At 60.2% G+C, this 17,645-nt stretch overlaps 1 protein-coding gene across 5 annotated transcripts in view; it reads right to left on the bottom strand.

The window, feature by feature from the left end:
• Positions 1–17,214, bottom strand: part of NFATC1 (nuclear factor of activated T cells 1) — a 102,368-nt gene extending 85,154 nt beyond the window's left edge. For 2 of the 5 annotated variants that reach the window (XM_059893743.1, XM_059893745.1), the window contains exons 1-2: positions 16,789–17,214; positions 2,606–3,683 (exon numbers count right to left, since the gene is read on the bottom strand). In XM_059893743.1, coding sequence (XP_059749726.1) covers positions 2,606–3,683; positions 16,789–16,915 — 1,205 coding nt within the window. In that variant the 5' untranslated portion in view covers positions 16,916–17,214. Of the gene's footprint in view, positions 1–2,605; positions 3,684–12,014; positions 12,503–16,788 lie in introns of those variants that run through there. The other 3 variants (XM_059893746.1, XM_059893747.1, XM_059893744.1) reach the window with 3 other exon arrangements.
• Between the last annotated feature and the right edge of the window lie 431 nt (positions 17,215–17,645).

The raw sequence follows: 17,645 nt of genomic DNA, 5'->3' as shown, positions 1-17,645 counted from the left end.
AACTTCTTCTACCCAGCACTGCTGTTGGTTTCACACACCTTCTGTGGCAAGAATTTAGCATCATTCTGTGACCCCGTGGGCCTATCGGAAGGCTCCGCACACAGGGGCGAGCCACGCATGCTGTACAGACAGAAAGACCCCAAAAGGGCAGTGATCCCACGGCCCCCAAATTCCTTGGGAAGAGAATAACGCTGCACACTTCTCATTAGAAAGTTCCTTTTACTGGCAAGACAGAAGTAGGAGTGCCCAGAGGTGCCGCACCGCAGGCTGGGAAGTGGATCTGTCCCGATAAGCCCTCCGCCCCAGACTTCGGAGCCTGTCAGCACCGGGCACCCCAGCTGGGCAGCCCGAGACCCCGCGGGCAGGAAGTCTGGCCACCTTCCCCGCGGGTGAGTGCCCCGACCTCCCTCTTCTCCCGTGGCCTCCAGCTGCCCACCCCACCCCCCCTGCACCAGCTGGTGGGATCACACGGAAACACATCGCCAGGGACCAGGAAACATATTTTGATGTGGAACCAAAACAGTGGGAAAAGCTGACTTCAGACCCTCGGGGGGAAGTGCGGTGCCTTCACAGGGTTTGTTGGCGTGAACTCACGGGAACGCCGGGAGCACCACACCTCGCCCGGAGCTCTGGGACCAAGAGATAAGTGCAGCAGGTCACTCAACCAGGGAATCACCACCGAGACCCCGGAGCAGACAGCAGGCAGCAGCTCTGCATCCTGACGCAGGACGACCCGCCAGAAACACCCGCGTTCCCGCAGGCTCCCCGCTGCTGAGGTCCTGAGGAAGCCACCCCATCTGCCACCGGGGGTCACAGGCTGAGCTGGGCCCTCCAAAAGTCCCAGGTTGGAGTCCTAACCCCAGGACGTCAGAAGGCCACCGCGCTTGGATGTGGGGTCTTTACAGGGGCCGTCAAGGTAGGGCGAGGCCCCTGGGTGGTCCTGGCCCAAGGACTTCAACGCCGGTGCCTGGATCGCAGACTCCAAAGCCCCAGAACCCTGAGGGATAAAGGCCTGCTGTTTAAGCCACCTCGTCTGTGGGGTTTGGTCACAGCAGCTCCTGGAGACACGGTAGCTACCTTTGCACCTGCCGTGATGATGTGGGTTCACTGATGCCTTATCATGGTCCATGAAAATGAGAAGGTCCTAAACTGTGTGGGGGCCTGTGTGCTTGAGCAGGTTAGCTTCAAAACATCCTTCTTCTTAAGGAAGAATTATAAAGAGAGGACAGCTTGCATTAACAGTTTTTATATTTTAAAATGCCTCCAAATGGATTTTTAAAATTCCCACATTTAGGAATTAAATCCAGGTTCTGATTACCAGACCATGGTAATCCTTGCTCCTCTACCTCTCGACTCCTAAATGTGCCAGCAGAAAGGAAGTATTCACCGTCCGATGCTTTAGAAACTGTCATCTCTCATACTGTTTCTTTGCCACAAACTTCCAAAAAGGTTTAGCCGTGTTCATTCGGCGCCTAGAACTACATTATCCGCTGGCAGCTCTAACTACCTCATGTGTGCTTTAGTTGTGGAAAAAAAGAGGGTCTGAGCACAACAGAGAAAATTCCGAAACAAATAAAACCCTACCGGTTCGCTCTCCTCATCTCGTGGGCACGACGGCTGGAAGGCACTAGGCCCTACCGTGCAATCTTGCCGCCAGAACAAAGAAGGGAGCAGGAACAAGAAAACGCTAAGCCTCGAGTACCCGAATTTACAGGCAGAAAGAAGCCTGCATGCCTGTCACACACGCCTCTTCCTGGAGAGGCCCCCGCAGCCCCACGGCAAAGGCCGTGCACCTCCTGGGGGGGCCCGTGTGCACGGTCTACGCCTGATAAAAATCCTCGAGCAGAAAGCACTCTGCCAGGGGTCATTAGTGGCCCACCTGTTGGGAAAGCTGTTTAGTTAAAAATAAAAGCCCCGGGCTGAGTAAGTGGACCCCACAGAGCACCAGCAGCCCCGACGACGACGGTAAAGAGAAACGCGGGGCTTGGAGGAGCTGAGGCCCCCCGCCAGGCAGCCGTCTCCTGGGAGAAGGAGGCTGCGTGGTTTCCAAACGCCGGCGGGGCTGGTGCAGGAGCCGGCACGCTCCTCCGGGGAACTGCCGAGCCGAGGCCCCATCTGCACCGACAGTGCAGTGACGGCAATTAGGTGCGAGCAGGGAAGCCAAAAACACAGACACGAGCGTCACTTGCTTTTATAGGAAACAGAACAAAAACTGAGCCCACGTGTCGGTGAACCCTTGTGATGGGCTGACTCCTGTCCCCGAAGGTCTGTCCCCTCGCCCCCCCAGCACCTCAGATATGACCTCCCCTAGAGACAAGCCTTTAAAAAGGAGAGAATTCGTGAAGGTGAGGTCTTTGGGGTGGGCCCTCGGCCAACACGACTGGGTCCTGACAGAGGGAGATTCAGACACAGACACAGGCCGGGAGAAGGCCGAGGGGTGTGAAGGCAGAGGGACGCCAGGATGGCAGCAGACCTGGCGCTGGAGAGCGGGAGATCCTCCCTGAGCCTCGGAAGGAACCAGCCCTGCTGGCACCCGGGCCTTGGCTCCCGCTTCCGGGCCTCGGGAACCCGCTGCCGCGGCCCACGCCCGCCTGGACCCGCTTACCTGGTGTAGGACGTCGGGGACCGTGGCCGGGCCCACGGGTACAGGTGCTGAGGCACCGACAGGTACTGGTCGCAGAAGGCGCCCTTGCGGATGTGCTGGAAGGACGGGAACTCCTCAGGTGGGAAATCAGACGTGGGCGGCGTGGCCCCCAGGTCCTCCCCCGCCGGCTCCACCTTGAGCGCCACTGAGGGCGAGTGGTCCAGGGCGGTCTTGCGGGCCTTGACGGGGACGCCGTCGCCCAGGTCCAGGCTGCCGTCGGTGCTCAGGGCGTTGATGGCGGCCACGATGGCCGAGCTGGTGTACTGCGTGGTGTTGCCCAGCCAGGTGTCGTCGGTGACGCTGACCCGTGGCGATCCTTGCGGGGACGGCGTGGGCGAGGGGTGGGGGGAGCAGGACAGCTGCCGGCCGTTGAGGCCGTACTTCCGCTTGTTGCAGGGGGACGAGGGCCTGGACGTGCGGGCCCCCAGCCAGCTCTCCTCGGTGACACTGGCGCGCGGCGAGGTGGAGGGCGAGTGCCTCGGGGACCCGAGCAGGCCGCAGGCCCCCAGGCCACGGGGGAAGCCCTCCTCGGGGTCTGTGGTCTTGGGGGACACGCAGGGGGACTGCCACGGGGACGTCTGCGGGGACGCGTACGGGTACGAGAAGCTGGACTCGTAGGACGAGGCCTCGGAGTTGCAGCTGCGGGACGACAGGCTGCTGGCCGGGCTCAGGCACGAGGGGTCGCGGTAGGCCTCCAGGTTGGGCAGGTTCAGGGTGGCCGTGGACGGCGACCGCTTGGAGCTGGGAAGGACGTCTTCCACGTCCACGTCATGGAAGAACTGGCCGTTGCCGTGGTGCAGCCCCAGGTAGGAGGTGATCTCGATGCGGGGGCTCTCCAGGGCCGGGGCCCCGTTGGGCCTGACTCCGCCGGAGGAGAGGAAGTAGCTCGAGGGCCCGCCGTCCAGGGCAGCCCCGTAGCCTGCGGCGGAGATGCCCGGGGCCGAGGTCTGCAGGTCGTGGCACGGGGCCGGCAGCGAGGGGTGGGCGGAGGAGAGGGGCAGGCCAGAGCCGATGCCGGAGGTGACGTAACTGTAGTGCTCTGGAAGGGAGGGGGAGACGGGTGAGGCGCTGGCCAGGAACCGCAACCCACGAGCTCAGGGACCCCGCGAGCCGGGACCGGCCTCACCCCTCCACCCCGCGGGCCTGGCCTCCGAGATGGGCTCCGCTCCCTCGGAGCAGCAGCCCGAGCCCCGGCCCGGCCAGCAGGGTCCCTGCGCCCCTCCCGGGCCCCTCCTCTCTCCACTCCAGCCACCGCCCTCTCACTTGGACACGCGCCCACCGGGGCTTCCCTCTGCGCAAACATCCTTCCCGCAGAGCCGCACCGCTGGTCCCCTTACATCTTTCTGCTTTTTCTCAAAAACTGCGTCCCCCACCTGCCCTACCCGAGTCGCAGCCCCCAGCCCAGCAGGCGTGTCACCCTCCCCCACTTTCTTTCTTCTCCTAACGTTCACCACCTCAGCCATCACATCCTGCACCAGCAGAACCCACGCCTCTGAGGGCAGCGTCGGGCCCGCCCAGGTCTACCCTGGTTCACTCCTGCCTCCAGGGCCCAGGCCTGTGCCTGGTCCAAAACGGTGCTCGATCTGTCCAACCAACAGACGGGCGGGCGGGTTTCAGACATGGGGGCCTGGACGTTTAAAGACACTGTGATAGACTGATCGCCAGCGACAGAGAAAACACCCCAAGGGTTGGACGAACACATAGGTTCCGGGATCTCTCATGTAACTTCGGATGGTGGCTCATGGCCTAAGAATCCTTCTTTTACAGGAAAAACGAAGCAGAGGATGTTGAAGTTCAGCCATATATTAAATCATTATATATTGATTACAGCCTCAGTAAAATATGTTTAAAAAAAATCACTACTAGTGTAATTAGTCATTTTTAGCAGCAAAGCCACACGTCTGGATTTCCAGTTTGAACAGACCCTTTATAACATGTGGGTACCTCATTATCGTGTGCCTAGAGCTGAGGCTCCCAAGGTCTCTGAATAATGGAGCTGCTCGTGGAAACCCTACACCACCTCCCGGGCCAAGCGCACCAGCCTGGAGACGCTTCATCCAATGACAGTGCCGCCCTTCTGCTGGGCTTCAGAAACCCACCTGGGCAGACCCCAGAGAATCAAGGGCCTCAAAGTACAGGTTCACATCCCATCGGATTTATTAACAGAAATGGGTCCAGCTCCCCAAATAGGGGGAAATCTATTTCCATTATGGCTTATTTCAGAAGGAGCATACAACCTCCCTCTGGTAACCCAGATCCTTATACCCTTGCTATCGAGAAGCTCTGGCTTTTACACTCTGAATCCCCTGCCCCATAAAACACTGTTCTCTGCTGCTCCCCAGAAGAGCGGCCCAGAGAGAGCACACCGGCCCTGCCCACCCCGCCCCCCGCCCCGGGGGTCAAGGGCGGGCTGTCTTTTGGGGAGAAAGCATCAGTGTCCAGATGCTCAGAATCGGTGCCGGATTGTAAACGGCCCCAGGGAGAGACTGAGCCGTGAGGAGGAGAGAAGTGAAACTGCAGCGGAGGGAACCAGAAGCTCCGAGTGGGAGGCGGCGCCTGGGCAGAGGGGGGATAGGCGGGTCCGCGGATACGCCCCCCCGCAAGCCTCGTCACCCCCTCATCCCGAGAGGGAAGGACGGGCAGCGCGACCAGGGGCCGGACCCATCAGGGGCGGCAGTGGTGTCAACACGGAATCAGTCTTCTCTCAGTTACCGTGGGAGCCTAAACGCTGCTCTGTGTTTCTTCCCAGACGCATCTGGCCGATGCGCCGGGCAGAACCAAGGTCCCCTTCCGGCCACGGCGCAGTGGTACATTACACGGACATTATAGCCACATCCACAGACCTCCCGCTAAGAGGGTCTCCCTTCACCGCTGGCCCAACACTTTCCAAACCATTCTAACCAGAACTGCCAGTTTAAGAAACAAAAAGCTGTTCCCAGTACCTGTGTGGCTTCAGGTAAGAAGTCAGATGTCAACCAAAAGCAGGCTGGACGGGGCGGTGTGTCCAGCAGCACCTGCTGTTGCGTGATTACGATGAGAACCGCGTGATCGGTAAGGAGGACATTAATAAATCGTGTTACACACGTCCAGGGCGGGGATTTTAGTAATGACGCTTCAGCAAGTAGCTGTATTATGTTTGACGTGTTCCCAGGTCAAGTTTGAGTTACAGAGACCCTGGCTCCCCGCCCCGCCCTCCCCCCGACCATCCAGGCGCCACGTGAGCTAAAGCGTCGGAACCGGCATTTCTCAGGCGGCTTCTCATAACCGTTGGTGCCGGCTCTCCAGCCCCACCTCAGTGAGTGCGGTCTTCACCCCGCCCACCCTGGCTCCCCCCCAGGCCCGCAGCACGACACATGGGCCCTGCCTCTGCCTGCGCCCTGACACCAGAGGGTACTCGCCGGCCTGAACCAGCCTGGACGCGTGCCTTCCCCGGCCCACGGAGGAGGCCCGTCCCAGCTCCTGCGGACGAAGAGCCCGGGGCGGCAGGCTCCGGGGGCCCCGACTTCTGGCAGGCACCCCTCCACCCGCACCCCGGGGCAGCAGCTATGATGCGGCAGGAGCTCCACGCCTCCTTGACGTTCTGTCCGCAAGGGGGCAACGTCCAGATGGCAGGGACACTGTGCCAGCCCCCCCAGCTGAAAGAGGGCCCCAGACCCGGGCGCTCCTGGGAGGAGTGAAGGTGCCCCAGACCTGCACCCTCGCTTCTGTGGCCACCCTGCGCTTTGAGCCCTTTCCTCCACATGAAGTGCACAGACCATCCAGCATTCGACGAAGAACGGACTTCATTTTAAAGACAAGTCATCGACTCCAGGAGGGAAGCCCAGGCAGGACACTGATGGGAAACATACGAACTGTGCACAAAGCCCAGGCCCGGGGAGTCCGTAGGCGCCCTCAACGGGCCTGCCAGGCCTCTCCCCCGGCACCCAGAGGCCTTGGGGGGCCTTGAAGGGGGTTTAGTGGACACCCACACTTCCTGCCCAGCTAAAGAATACTATGCAAACCTGTCATTTATTTTAAGAGATACAGCTGATCCCACCGCTGAACTACCCACTTGTTGGCAGGAAGGTAATTCCAAGAATTAAAACAAATCCTAGCAATCAGCTTGGGGCCTCCCCACCACCTGCCCACAGGACACAGCCACATTCGTGGTCCCGAGCCCGAGTCGTGGAGGGTATCTGAGAGCGTGCCCACCCCTGCCCCCGGCCCCCAGAGGGAGATGGAGAGCAGGGGGCCCGCTGACTCCCAGGGCATTCCAAGGGGGGGCCTTTATTTAACCAAAGTCTGTCAATAATCGTGATGCAACGAGGAAGAGAAAAACATAAGCCTTTATAAGCCTTTATTAAAACACAAAAAAGACCCCCTAAGCATGAGTTTTCCTTAATTAAATAAACTACAAAGGAAAAGCCTTAAGTGCCTGAACTTGATTCTGAGCTCAGCCAGAGTCCGGTGATGGAAGTTCTCCCTTTTCGGACAAAACGCGTACAGGTAGGTCCCAGCCTGCCCAGGGCCTGCCTTCCTGCCGGCGGGGGGCATCTCTCCCCTCCCCTCATCCCTCCCAGCTTCCACTCAATTTCCTACCTAAACCGTATTCAAATCTGAATTCTTTAACTATTCAAAGGGATTACATTTACCTGGGATGAAAACATTTCCAGTAACTGTCCTGACAGCCCTGAGACGCTCAGGCTGATGCGTGTCACATCGGCGGCCCCTGGAGAGCTCCGCACCCATTACCCCCAGTTTCTGCTGCTGCCTCCAGAGCCTGGCTGCCTGCCCAGGAGATTCATCAACTTACGGCGCAGGAGTCTAAGCAAATATTGGGGAGAGCTTATTCAAAATGGCTTAATGTAGTGGACATTCATGAAAGCGTGGCTCATCTCTGAAGCCATGCCTCCTCCAGGCCCCCGGCGGGGGCGGGCGCAGAGATGGACGCCAGCGTGGGGAGTAGGGGTGCCTGGAGCCCGCGGACCGCGCATCAGCTCCCAGTGGGTCCAGCGCCCACCGCGAGCTCCATCCTCAGCTCGTTCAACAAGCCAGAGCTGGCAGAAGTATTTCCTCTCATTCTGAAAACTCATTTATTTCAGAACCACACAATCGTATCATCTCTGCACAACCACCAAGGAAGTCGATCCGTGTCCTTCCACCATGGCCGGCTGCATCTCCGCAGGCTCCCGACCGCTCAGACCCCTGCCCAGCGACGTGGGGACCCTCTGCCCGTCCTGGGCAGCAACGGGGACGCGGAGCACACTGCTGGCTGCGCTGTCACCCCGCACACGGCGGCCGCCTCACCAGAGACAGTGGGAGCCACCTCGCCCCTGCCCGCGTCCCCGTCGTCTGTCACAGACCCTGAGAGGGAGCCCGCCACGGCGACTTTTGTTTTTCATTGTACGGAACATCCCCTTCAGCATTTGCTGGGGTTGAACCGCAGGACACGAAGCTAGAAATAGAACTGGAAGTAGCCTGGCAGCCAGGCCTCCAAACGCCCCGCCAGGCCTCCTCTCCCCAGCCGTGCGCGCTGCCCCCGCGGCAAGATTATACTACGCAGGTAGTGGAAACAAAACAAAACAAAACAAAACAAAACAAAAATGACGCTCCACGCCAGGACCTTCCTGTCGGGAGCTGTTTACTGGGCAGGGCAGGAGGGCACCACCGAGGGTGGCCAGGCCCGTGGGTGACAGACAGACGCAGCTCTGAGGGCACCGGTCACCCCACTGCCTGCCAGGGAGATGATTTCCAAAGGCAACAAGCAGCCGTCCTCACAGGGGCCCCCTGCGCCCCGACGGGGACGGGCTCCGACGCCCCAGCCTCACTGCCTTAGGTCTTCACCTTCCAGGCCCCGCGTTTAAGGAATTAGAAACACCCCGTGGCCATGAGTCGCTGTGGCCTTCCTCTGACAAACATCACAGAGAATGAAAACGTCCTCTGGGACGAAGCCCCCCGCTGGTGGAAACATCTCTGGAACTTTGGGGCTGCTGAGCTGAAGGTGCGAGGGCAGTCACCTTGCTAAGAGGCCAAGGGGCCGCCTGCGCTCCGGGTGCTGGGCCCGGGCCCTCCCCGCCTGCGCCCGGGCCCCGCGCCCTCCTGTGCAGACACGCGGGCCTCTGGGGCCCCCTCGCCATCACCATCACCACCGCTGGGGAAGGAACTGAGAATAAAAACGCCCCCAAATCTTCACGTCATCAGAAGATGCCCCCTTTCACACGTGAGCCCTGAAACGCCATCCTGCACTGTGAAGGCGGCGGCGAGGGACCTGCCCTCGAGGCCGCCGGGAGGCCGAGGCCCGGCCCATTTCCTCCTGAGTTGCCAGGGCGACAGTCCCCAGCCGGGCGGCCAAAATAACTTAGAAAACAGGAGCCCCGGGCGGGCGGGAAGCAGGGCCACGCCCGCCGCCCGGCTGACAGCAGAGCAGCTATTTCCTGAGACCCAGAGAGAAGCCGGAGGCCCTCTGCCTGCTCCCCAGAGAGGGAAGCCCACCGCCCAGCCTCCTCCCTAGAGGGGCCGGGAGTGGCCCCGGGAGGGCAAACAACGCCCAGCCCAGCCCAGGGCAGATTATTTTTAAAATTCTCTTTTCTTTCTCCCAACAAATGACGGCTGTCTATCCGCACCTGCCGAGTGCTCTGGAAATAAAGAACCCCAGGACCCATGGCCCCTCGAACACCTGGGTGCCGCGTCCCAGCGCAAGAGGTGGCGGGAGGGACAGGGTGACAGGTGAGCAGATGCCGCTCTCAACTCAGAGAAAACCGTGACAGGGACGAGGGACCCCAAGGTCAGGGCTGGCCATGTCCTTTTGAGAAAGTGCCCACTTGTGGTTCAGTATCATCTCTAAGGCTCTGCGTCAGCTCGCTTCACAATTGATCTCAGAATTAGTCATTCATTCATTTATTTCTATGCAGGTTCATTCCAGAAATAATGTGAAGTCACTCCTGTCACCCATTAAGAGCTGAAGAATTTAATAAAACAACGTAATCATGAACTTAATAATTAATAGTTACAATGTAATGTTAGTAACTAATAAGAACAAGAAGAAAGTACTTTGTTCATAATTGCCAAAACTTAGAAGCAACCAAGATGTCCTTTGGTAAGTTGAATGGATAAATAAACTGGGGTCCATCCAGACAAGGGAATATTATTTAGCACTAGAGCCATCAAGTCATGAAAAGACATGGAGGAGACGTAAACGCATGTTGCTAAGTGAAAGAAGCCCATCTGAAAAGGCTGAACACGGTGTGTCCAACTACAGGATATTCTGGAAAAGACAAAACTGTGGACCCGGTGAGCAGATCAGTGGTGCCAGGGGCTGGGGGAGGAAGGGAGGAACGGGGGGAGCACAGAGGATGTTTAGGGCAGTGAAAACACTCTGTATGACCCCATGATGGTGGGTACGTGTCATTACACATCTGTCCAAACCCACAGAATGTACAACACCCAGAGTGAACCCTATGTAAACTACAAACTTTAGGTGATGATGTGTCAGTGTAGGTTCATCGACTGTAACAAAGGTACCATCTGGTGGGGATGCTGATAGTGGGGGAGACCGTCCCTGTGTGGGGAGGGGGAAATCTCTATACCTTCTACCCAATTCTGCCGTGAAGCTAACACTGTTCTCAAAAAGTCTTAATAAAAAAGAAAAAAGTATGTGTGTTTCTCACGTAAATAGATAAGAAGGAATGTTTTCTATCAACTTCTTCCTAACACCATGACAAGGAGAAGGAGCCCTTTCCATCTCTGCCCAGAGCTCTCTCCAGCTGCCCTTCCCCCAAAGCCTGGTGAATGCTGGGCCCCAGCTGCCAGCACCCCAGAGGCCTTCCTGCAGGAGGCTTTAATGGGACTGTGGTCCCTGGAGGTTGGGGTGGGGGCTGTATCTTGGCAGTGAGGCTGAAAACGCACCTTGAGAGTGTTACTCAGCTTGCTGTCGGGGGAGCAGACGTGCAAAGAGACAGAGGGAGGCCGTCCCCAACCCTGAGAGCTTCCCAAGCACCAACGGGGCAGCAGAGCCCCTGAGGACACAGGACGTGCGTGGCAGTCCCTGTCCTGGACTGGCTTTCACACCCTGAAGAGGTCAGGAGTGCGGTCCACACGTCACCAAGCCTCTCATCAAAGATATTTGCTAAATAGACTGAAAAGGGGGTTGGATACCAAGGAAGAAAGTCTTCCGGTGGAAACAACCCAGGAAGCCCAGCCAGGACCTGCGCACAGACAGCCGAACCCCAGCAAGTGCAGAAGGCCTTCAGGGCCTGTTTCTCCACTTCCGGCCCCAGATCTGTTCAGACAACTGCCTCGCTCTCCCACCCTTGCCTGCCTTGGCTCCCCCGACCCAAAGGCCTGGAGGCGGCACAGCCGAGGAAGAGGAAAAGAGAAGACGTTTAGGGAGGACAGATCCAAGCAGCCTTGGCCTGGTTGGAACATTTATTTTTAAAAAAAAACGAGCAGGACGTTGCCCTTTTAAAAGAGGGGCAGTGAATGATACGGAAAATATTAGACAGTCATTGCAGAGATGGGCGCCCGCCGGTGCCAAGTGCGCTGGGCTCAGCTTCACCACTTCACCGCCACGTGGGCAGGGACAGAGAGAACATCTTGAAGACAGACACAGAAAGGGGGCCGACAGGGGGCAGAAAGACAGGTCGGGGAGAGCCAGGCTGCAAGGAGGGGGCTCTTGGTTCCCTCCACGCAAGGCGGCCCCAGGCACAGGCTGGGTCTTCCAGTAAAAGGGGGCGTGATCACTCAGGGGCTTACTCTTATCCAAGAGCACACACCCTGGGGGGCTGGAGGGTTCCTTTACCTTCTGTTTAAGTAGAACCTTTATTTTTGACCGAGAAAAGAAAACGAAAGAAAGGAAAGGCCCGGGGAACTTGGTGGTCCGAGGTACCGGAGGCTAGTTCCATTGGAACTTTTCCGGGGGGGGGGGGGCGGGGGGAGGAGGGAGGCTTCAGCGCTGAGGGCACAGGGAGCGGGCGGGCAGGCTTGGGGGACTCGTGGCCCCCGCTCCGCCGGGACGTCCAAGTCCAGGGCCTGGCACACTGTCCCCTGGCGGGAGCGGCGCCCCGCCCTAAAGAGGAGGCCCCTCCAGCGGGAATGCGCTCAGGGCTCAGCTGGAGTGCGGCCCCGAGCCTAGCACACTTGGCCGGGGGATCTACCGACTCCAAAGGGGCCTCCCTCGCTACCCCCGCTCGCCCCTCAACTTGACCCGCTGGGGAGGCTATGGGCGCTGCCCCCGCCCCTGGCGCCGCGGGGGGTCGGGGACGGGAGACTGGGGGGCGCCCCGGGGCAGAGGGGCGGGAGCCGCGGCGCGCCTCCGGGCCCGCCCCTCCCGCCGCGGATCCGGCCCGCCCGGGCCCGCGCCCCCGCCCTGCGCCCCGGGCCCGCGCGGACCCACCTGCGGTGGCCGCGGCGGCGCCCTCGTCGCTCTGGTTAAACTCGAAGAGGAAATCAAAGTCGAACTCCTGGTCCTCCTCCAGCCCCGTCATGTTGGGTCGGGGGTCAGAGATCAGAGGGTCAGGGTCGGGGTCCGAGGTCAGGGGTCCGGGGTCGGGGTCGGGGTCGGGGTCCGAGGTCAGGGGCGGGATCGGATTCGGGGTTCGGGGTCTGGTCGGGGGTCGGGGACCTGGGTGGGGTCCCGGGTCGGGGTCCGGGGTCGGGATCTGGGCTGGAGTCGGGCGGAGTCCGGTGTCAGGAGTCAAGGACTGGGTCGGGGTCCTGGACTGGAGTCAGGCTGGGGTCCTGGGTCGGGGTCGGGATGCCAGGTTGGGGTCGGGGTCGGGGTTAGGGACCTGGAGGGGGTCCGGTCGGCGTCCGGGGTCGGGGCCCCGGCCGCGGGCACCTGTGGTCGAGGCGCCCGGGGCTCGGCTGCGCCCTGCGCTCGGCCGCGCGTCCTCGGGTAACGTGACTCCCGCTCGCGCCCCTCCCCCCGGCCCTCCCCCGCCGCGCCCCTCCCCCCGCTGTTTCCGGGTTTACATAAACAAGCAGCTTGCCGGCCGCCGGCTTCCGAGTTTTAAATAAACTCTCCCCGCGAGCTCGAGCGCACGCCTTTCACTGGTGTCCCGGCTCCCGGCGCCCACACCCACGCCCGGGGCCCCCAGGAGGCTCTCGGGGTCCGGCCCCCCGCGCGAGCGAGACCCCCAAGTGCCCCACGGGTCCGCACTCCGGGGGATACGCGTGCGCCGGGGACTGGGGGGAGGGGACACGGAGTCCAGCCACCTCCGTCCGCCCCGCCGCCCGAGCGCCCCTGCGGCCGGAGCCGGGTGGGCAGGGGCTGGGGGCGGGCGAGGACGGGAGCCGGCGGTGGACCCCCGCCCGCCTGCAGCCTCACTCCGGGGAGGCGGGCACAGCGAGCGGTGCCGGCTGGCTGCACCCGTAGACAGAGGGGCGCGAAGATCAATATCTGCGTCCCGAATTGCTGCTGACGCCGCACCAACCTACTGAACGTGCCTAGAGGGGCCTCCCAGCTGCCGGGCCCCTCGTAGGACGAGGATCAGCCCGTCTCGGTTGCTGCCGAGTCTACAACGCGCACGTCCAGCCGAAGCCCCGCAGCCTGGGCCCGGAGCAGAATTCCCTGGACCGCAGGGCTCGCTTTCAAAGGAGCAGCTTCTTCCCCAACCCGCTGCGGAAGAGCAACGAACACAGGGAACACCGTTTTCCAGCCCCCCGAGCCCGAAAGAGGAAGGTGGGAGGTTGCTCGGGCTGGGAGCGCGCTCTCCTTCGCACCTTGAGGCCGGGCTGCTGCTCACGCCTGCCGCCTTCCACTCGCAGGCTGATGCCCAACGGGCAGCCCTTCCTCTTTGGGACCCCGTGCACTTTAGCCCCTCAGAGTCCTGAAACACGCGTGCAAATGCCTGTGCGCGCACAAGTAGCCTGCCAGCCACCCGTGAGTGACTCCAAAGCTTTCCCAGGTTGAGGGAGAGCTCGCGGGGGGGGGGGGGTGGGTGTGAAACCCAAGGCCTGGACACAGAGCAGCTCGTCCGCACAACATCAGTATAAAAAGCTAGGCCCGCCTGAGCACCAACTCTCCCCAGGACTTTCTCCCAGGTGTTTGTTCTAACTTCCCCGAGAATCTTGGCACCCTGTGACACCAGCATCTGGAAGAGCAAGAGAATGGTGGCCAAGACGGCGGTGTGAGAGCATCAGCCACGTGGGGGGGAGTCGAGTGGGAAAGGAGGGGGGTGCACAAGTGTCCGTTTCTGCAACTCCGCTGCCAATCAAACGAGTCCTGCTCTCTGCCCTGCAGGCCCTCTGGCCCCGTGGGGATTGCTTCTTCCGGAAGCAGATAACCTGGGAATCACGTGACCCCTCCCCCAAACCTTTTCCCTCTCATGACCCTTTCCAAATCGCTGGTTTTCTCCAGTGATAAACTATAGTTCACTTTGGCCTGATTTAGTTTCTAATAATAGTTCTATCTTTGAGATGTATGTTGGAGGGCTGTTTTGTTTTAGTTTGCTTTTTTTGCTGACCTTCAGGCAAATGGAAGTACTGTTTTCCGTTCAGAAGCCACAACATTTCATTTTCTCTCTTTTTGGGGATTTTTTTAAGTTCAGCCACCTTCTCACCCCCCACCAAAAATTTACACACAAACAACAGCCTCTACCGTCTGTTTAGACTAAAACTTCTCGCTCAACTGTTCTGTCCAGGAGAAAGTGGGTTTACCCTTCTGGGTGCAGCCGAGCCCCCCAGGGTCAGGACTTGGGTCTGCTTTATCCTAAGGCCGAGCTGATCCCCACCTAGTTTCAGATCCCCAGCCAAGGTAACCGGAGAGGGTGGCCGTTTTTTACCTGCTCCTCTTACCAGCACCCCCTGTTGTGCCTTTCGTCTTGTAAATGGTTTGCAGCTATTTGCCAATTCAGCAGACACTCCCGTCTTGATGGAAATGTTTAGCTGGCGCTTCCTGTCAGAGGCTGCCGGTGTGCACCGGGCCCAGAACTCCAGCCCTGGGTGTGATAGAGCAGCAGGGCCTTTTCTAATCTGGATTAGGAAACAACGCCACGAAGTTAAGTGGCAGGAGAACAGCGCAGGCTTTGTTCTGTTCTGGAGAGCCCCGGGCATTCTGTGTGGAACAACCTCTGAATGGGTGGGTGGGTGTACCTACAAGGCCTGCATTTCTCTGCATTCCCCACGCAGAAGGACAAGCACAGGGCCTTCCCAAACAGCAGTGCCTAATGAGCTTTTACCAGATGCTCATTAAACTGGAGGAAAGCGCTGGGGAGGGAATCCCTGAGATTCTCAGATGGGCAACTACAGCCCAGTCGGGCCTGCGGGGGAAGGCCAGATCCATTCCGCCAGCCCTCGGCAAGGCAGGCGTGGACCTGCAGGCCCGGCTCTGCCTCTCATACCCTGTGCCTGGCTATATGAAGGATTAGATCATACTTTCTGTTTAGCCTAATTCTGTAGTCCTTATAAATACACCAATATTTGTTTAGTCAAAGGGCATCATCACGTCTGGCGTGCTGCCTCTTAGCAGGGACACCTTCAAATGTATTTTCTTAAGCTGGAAACATGACAAATAACCACCACCCCCATAGATGCCTTTTCCTCTTGTAAGAGAAAAAAGATTCTTTATTGCAGACAGACCACCGACTGTTGAAGTAAAGAAACCTAAACTTTGAAAGACCCACATTTTTAAAAAGCAGTGATAAGAAACTTTGAAATAAGTGTCAAGGATGTAAAATCAAAATCTCGACAACGTTTAAAACTTTTCTAACAGTAAGAGCTTGTCCTGTAAACGTTACCTGCTGTTTACGTTTTAACATTTTCTAAATCGGGATGAAATGGTGAGAAACAAGATACATCTTCCTCCCTTGATAAAAATACTTAGAAATAACATAAGACACCAAGACACTGACCCCATACTGATGTTCTTATATTGAATGTATGGTCTTGAGCTCACGTTTGCTAAAGATAAGGAAGTTCTCCCGAGCTGGCAGTCTTTGAAAACTGCAGTTGTAATGCAAGAGGGGCCGTCATATTTATTAGAATCGTGCAGGAGACAGTAGCATTTACTTCCTAGCGCTCCCCATAAGGGTGTCTGCCCTACAGAATATGAGTACTCATCATGCATTGGCAGGCTAGGCAGTTTCCTTAAAATAATTTAGACAAAGTACTTCAGGGTTGATACGGCATTTGGAAAGGTGTCTCCCAGTTTCCATCGTGGTCCCGAACTAGGGTGCTAGTCACCCCTTTCGGAGGCTATCTTCAGACACCTTCAGGAACGCCGTAGGAACTCCGGGCTGCTTTGGTCAGGGGTGGGAGGGGTGCTGAGAGGGTGCGGGTGAGGGGACTGTGGACCTAAGACCGCACGCGGGAGGGTCGCAAGCGCACCGTCAGTAGTGGCGGCCTCGCCATCACCAGCCTTCAGGGCAGGGCAGACACTTATGCCATCTTCGTGACTATGAACAAGTACCTTGAAACTCTTTTCAAACTGTCCCGGAACATCTACGGTTGGAACTCTCAAGTCTCTAAGATTGCAAACTGTCTTGAATCAGGGGCTGTGCCCGACCGCTCCTTTGGTGGCTTTTAGTCCTGCGAGTCGAGCCACCGGCGGGGCAGCGCCACACGGAGCGGTTCGCGGGGCCCAGCGCCTGGAAAGAATCTGCCACCGATTCAGCTCGTGGAGGGGCGCAGAACACCGCCCCCCCCCCCCGCAACCTCACTGTACGGCTGGTCTTCCTGGGGCCTTGCCCCACGGGGGAAGAAACCGGCCATCCCTCTTTCCCAGAGAAACCTCGCTGCTTTCCAAAGTGTCCTTCCTTCGTGGTTCTGACGGCCCTAACCTCGCCCCGTCCCCCAGCCGCCTGCATTTGAACTGAGTTTCTACAGCCGGAGCAGCCGCGAGGCTGCACCAGCGAAGGCCAAGTGCGCGCACTCAGCGCTAGAGAAGAGGAGACACCTATTGGCAAGAAGGCGCGCTCGAAATCAGGGCTGCTCTGGGGAAACACCAGGGGGACACCGCTTCCCAATCTGTGCAGCGCGCCCGCCGCGCGCCCGGCCGCCCGCGCCCCTCCCTGCGCGCGGACCCTGGACCGGCCTGCTCGCCCCTCCGCGGGCCGGGACCCCGCCGGGCGCGGGTCGGACGGGCGCGGGCCGCACGGGCGCCGGGCTCAGGGCGCGGGGCCGGGGGCCCCCGGGGGCCGCGGCGGGGGGCTGCGGCCGCTCCGGCTTACCTTCCTCTGCCGACTTCATGGTGCCGCCGGCGGGCGCAGAGGGCCCCAAAGTTTCTCCGCTCCCGCAGACTGCAGCCGGAGGGCCGAGTGGAAACTTGGAAGGGACTGGAAAACTGGTACTTGGCATCCACGCGGCGGCGGCGGCGGCGGGAGGAGCAGGAGGGGGAGCGGGGGGCGCGGGCGTCTTGCGCCGCCGCGCGGGGCCGGGTCTCCCGAGGAAGGACGCCTCTCCCCCGGCGGACGCGCGCCGGCCCGGGCTCAGCGCCGCGCGCCCCGGAGAAGCGTCGTGAGGGGCGTGTGCGCGCGTGGCGGGGCCGGGCTGCGGCGGCCCCGGGACCCCGGCAGGGTGACGGGCGGCGGGGGCTCGGAGGTGTGCGCCCGCGCCCGCTCCCCGCGCCCGGCCGCCCTCCCCGGCGCGGTGACTGACTGTGCCGGCGAGTTCGGAGCCTCTGAGTCTCGCTCTGACGCAGGGCCGCGCTCTGCCTCCTGCCTTTTTAAAGCTGGAAAACACCTCCCCCGCCTCCCCGCCGGCCCGGCCGCTCCCGCGCCCCCTCCCTGCCGTGACATCACGCCCCCGCCCGCCCGAGCCGGCGCTGGGCCCGGGGGACCAGCGGCCGAGCGCCCGCCCCTCCCCGCGCCAGGCCGCCGCTCGCCCGGCCCGCGGGGCGCAAGGGGGGCGGGCAGGGGCGCACTCGGCGCACGGCCCGGCCCGGACGCCTGGGTCCACGCGGGTGTCCTGAGAGAGCCACACTCCGCTTTAATGAGGGGGCGGGGAGGGGGGCCGGAGACGAGGGGGGTGCCAAGAGAGCCCTGCATGCTGAAGTCATTATGTAAAATCGCAGGCTTTCCCTGCTGTG

This window comes from Balaenoptera ricei, chromosome 14, assembly GCF_028023285.1.
Source record: "Balaenoptera ricei isolate mBalRic1 chromosome 14, mBalRic1.hap2, whole genome shotgun sequence".
Lineage (NCBI taxonomy): Eukaryota > Metazoa > Chordata > Mammalia > Artiodactyla > Balaenopteridae > Balaenoptera > Balaenoptera ricei.
This window is presented reverse-complemented; position numbering and strand designations above follow the sequence as displayed.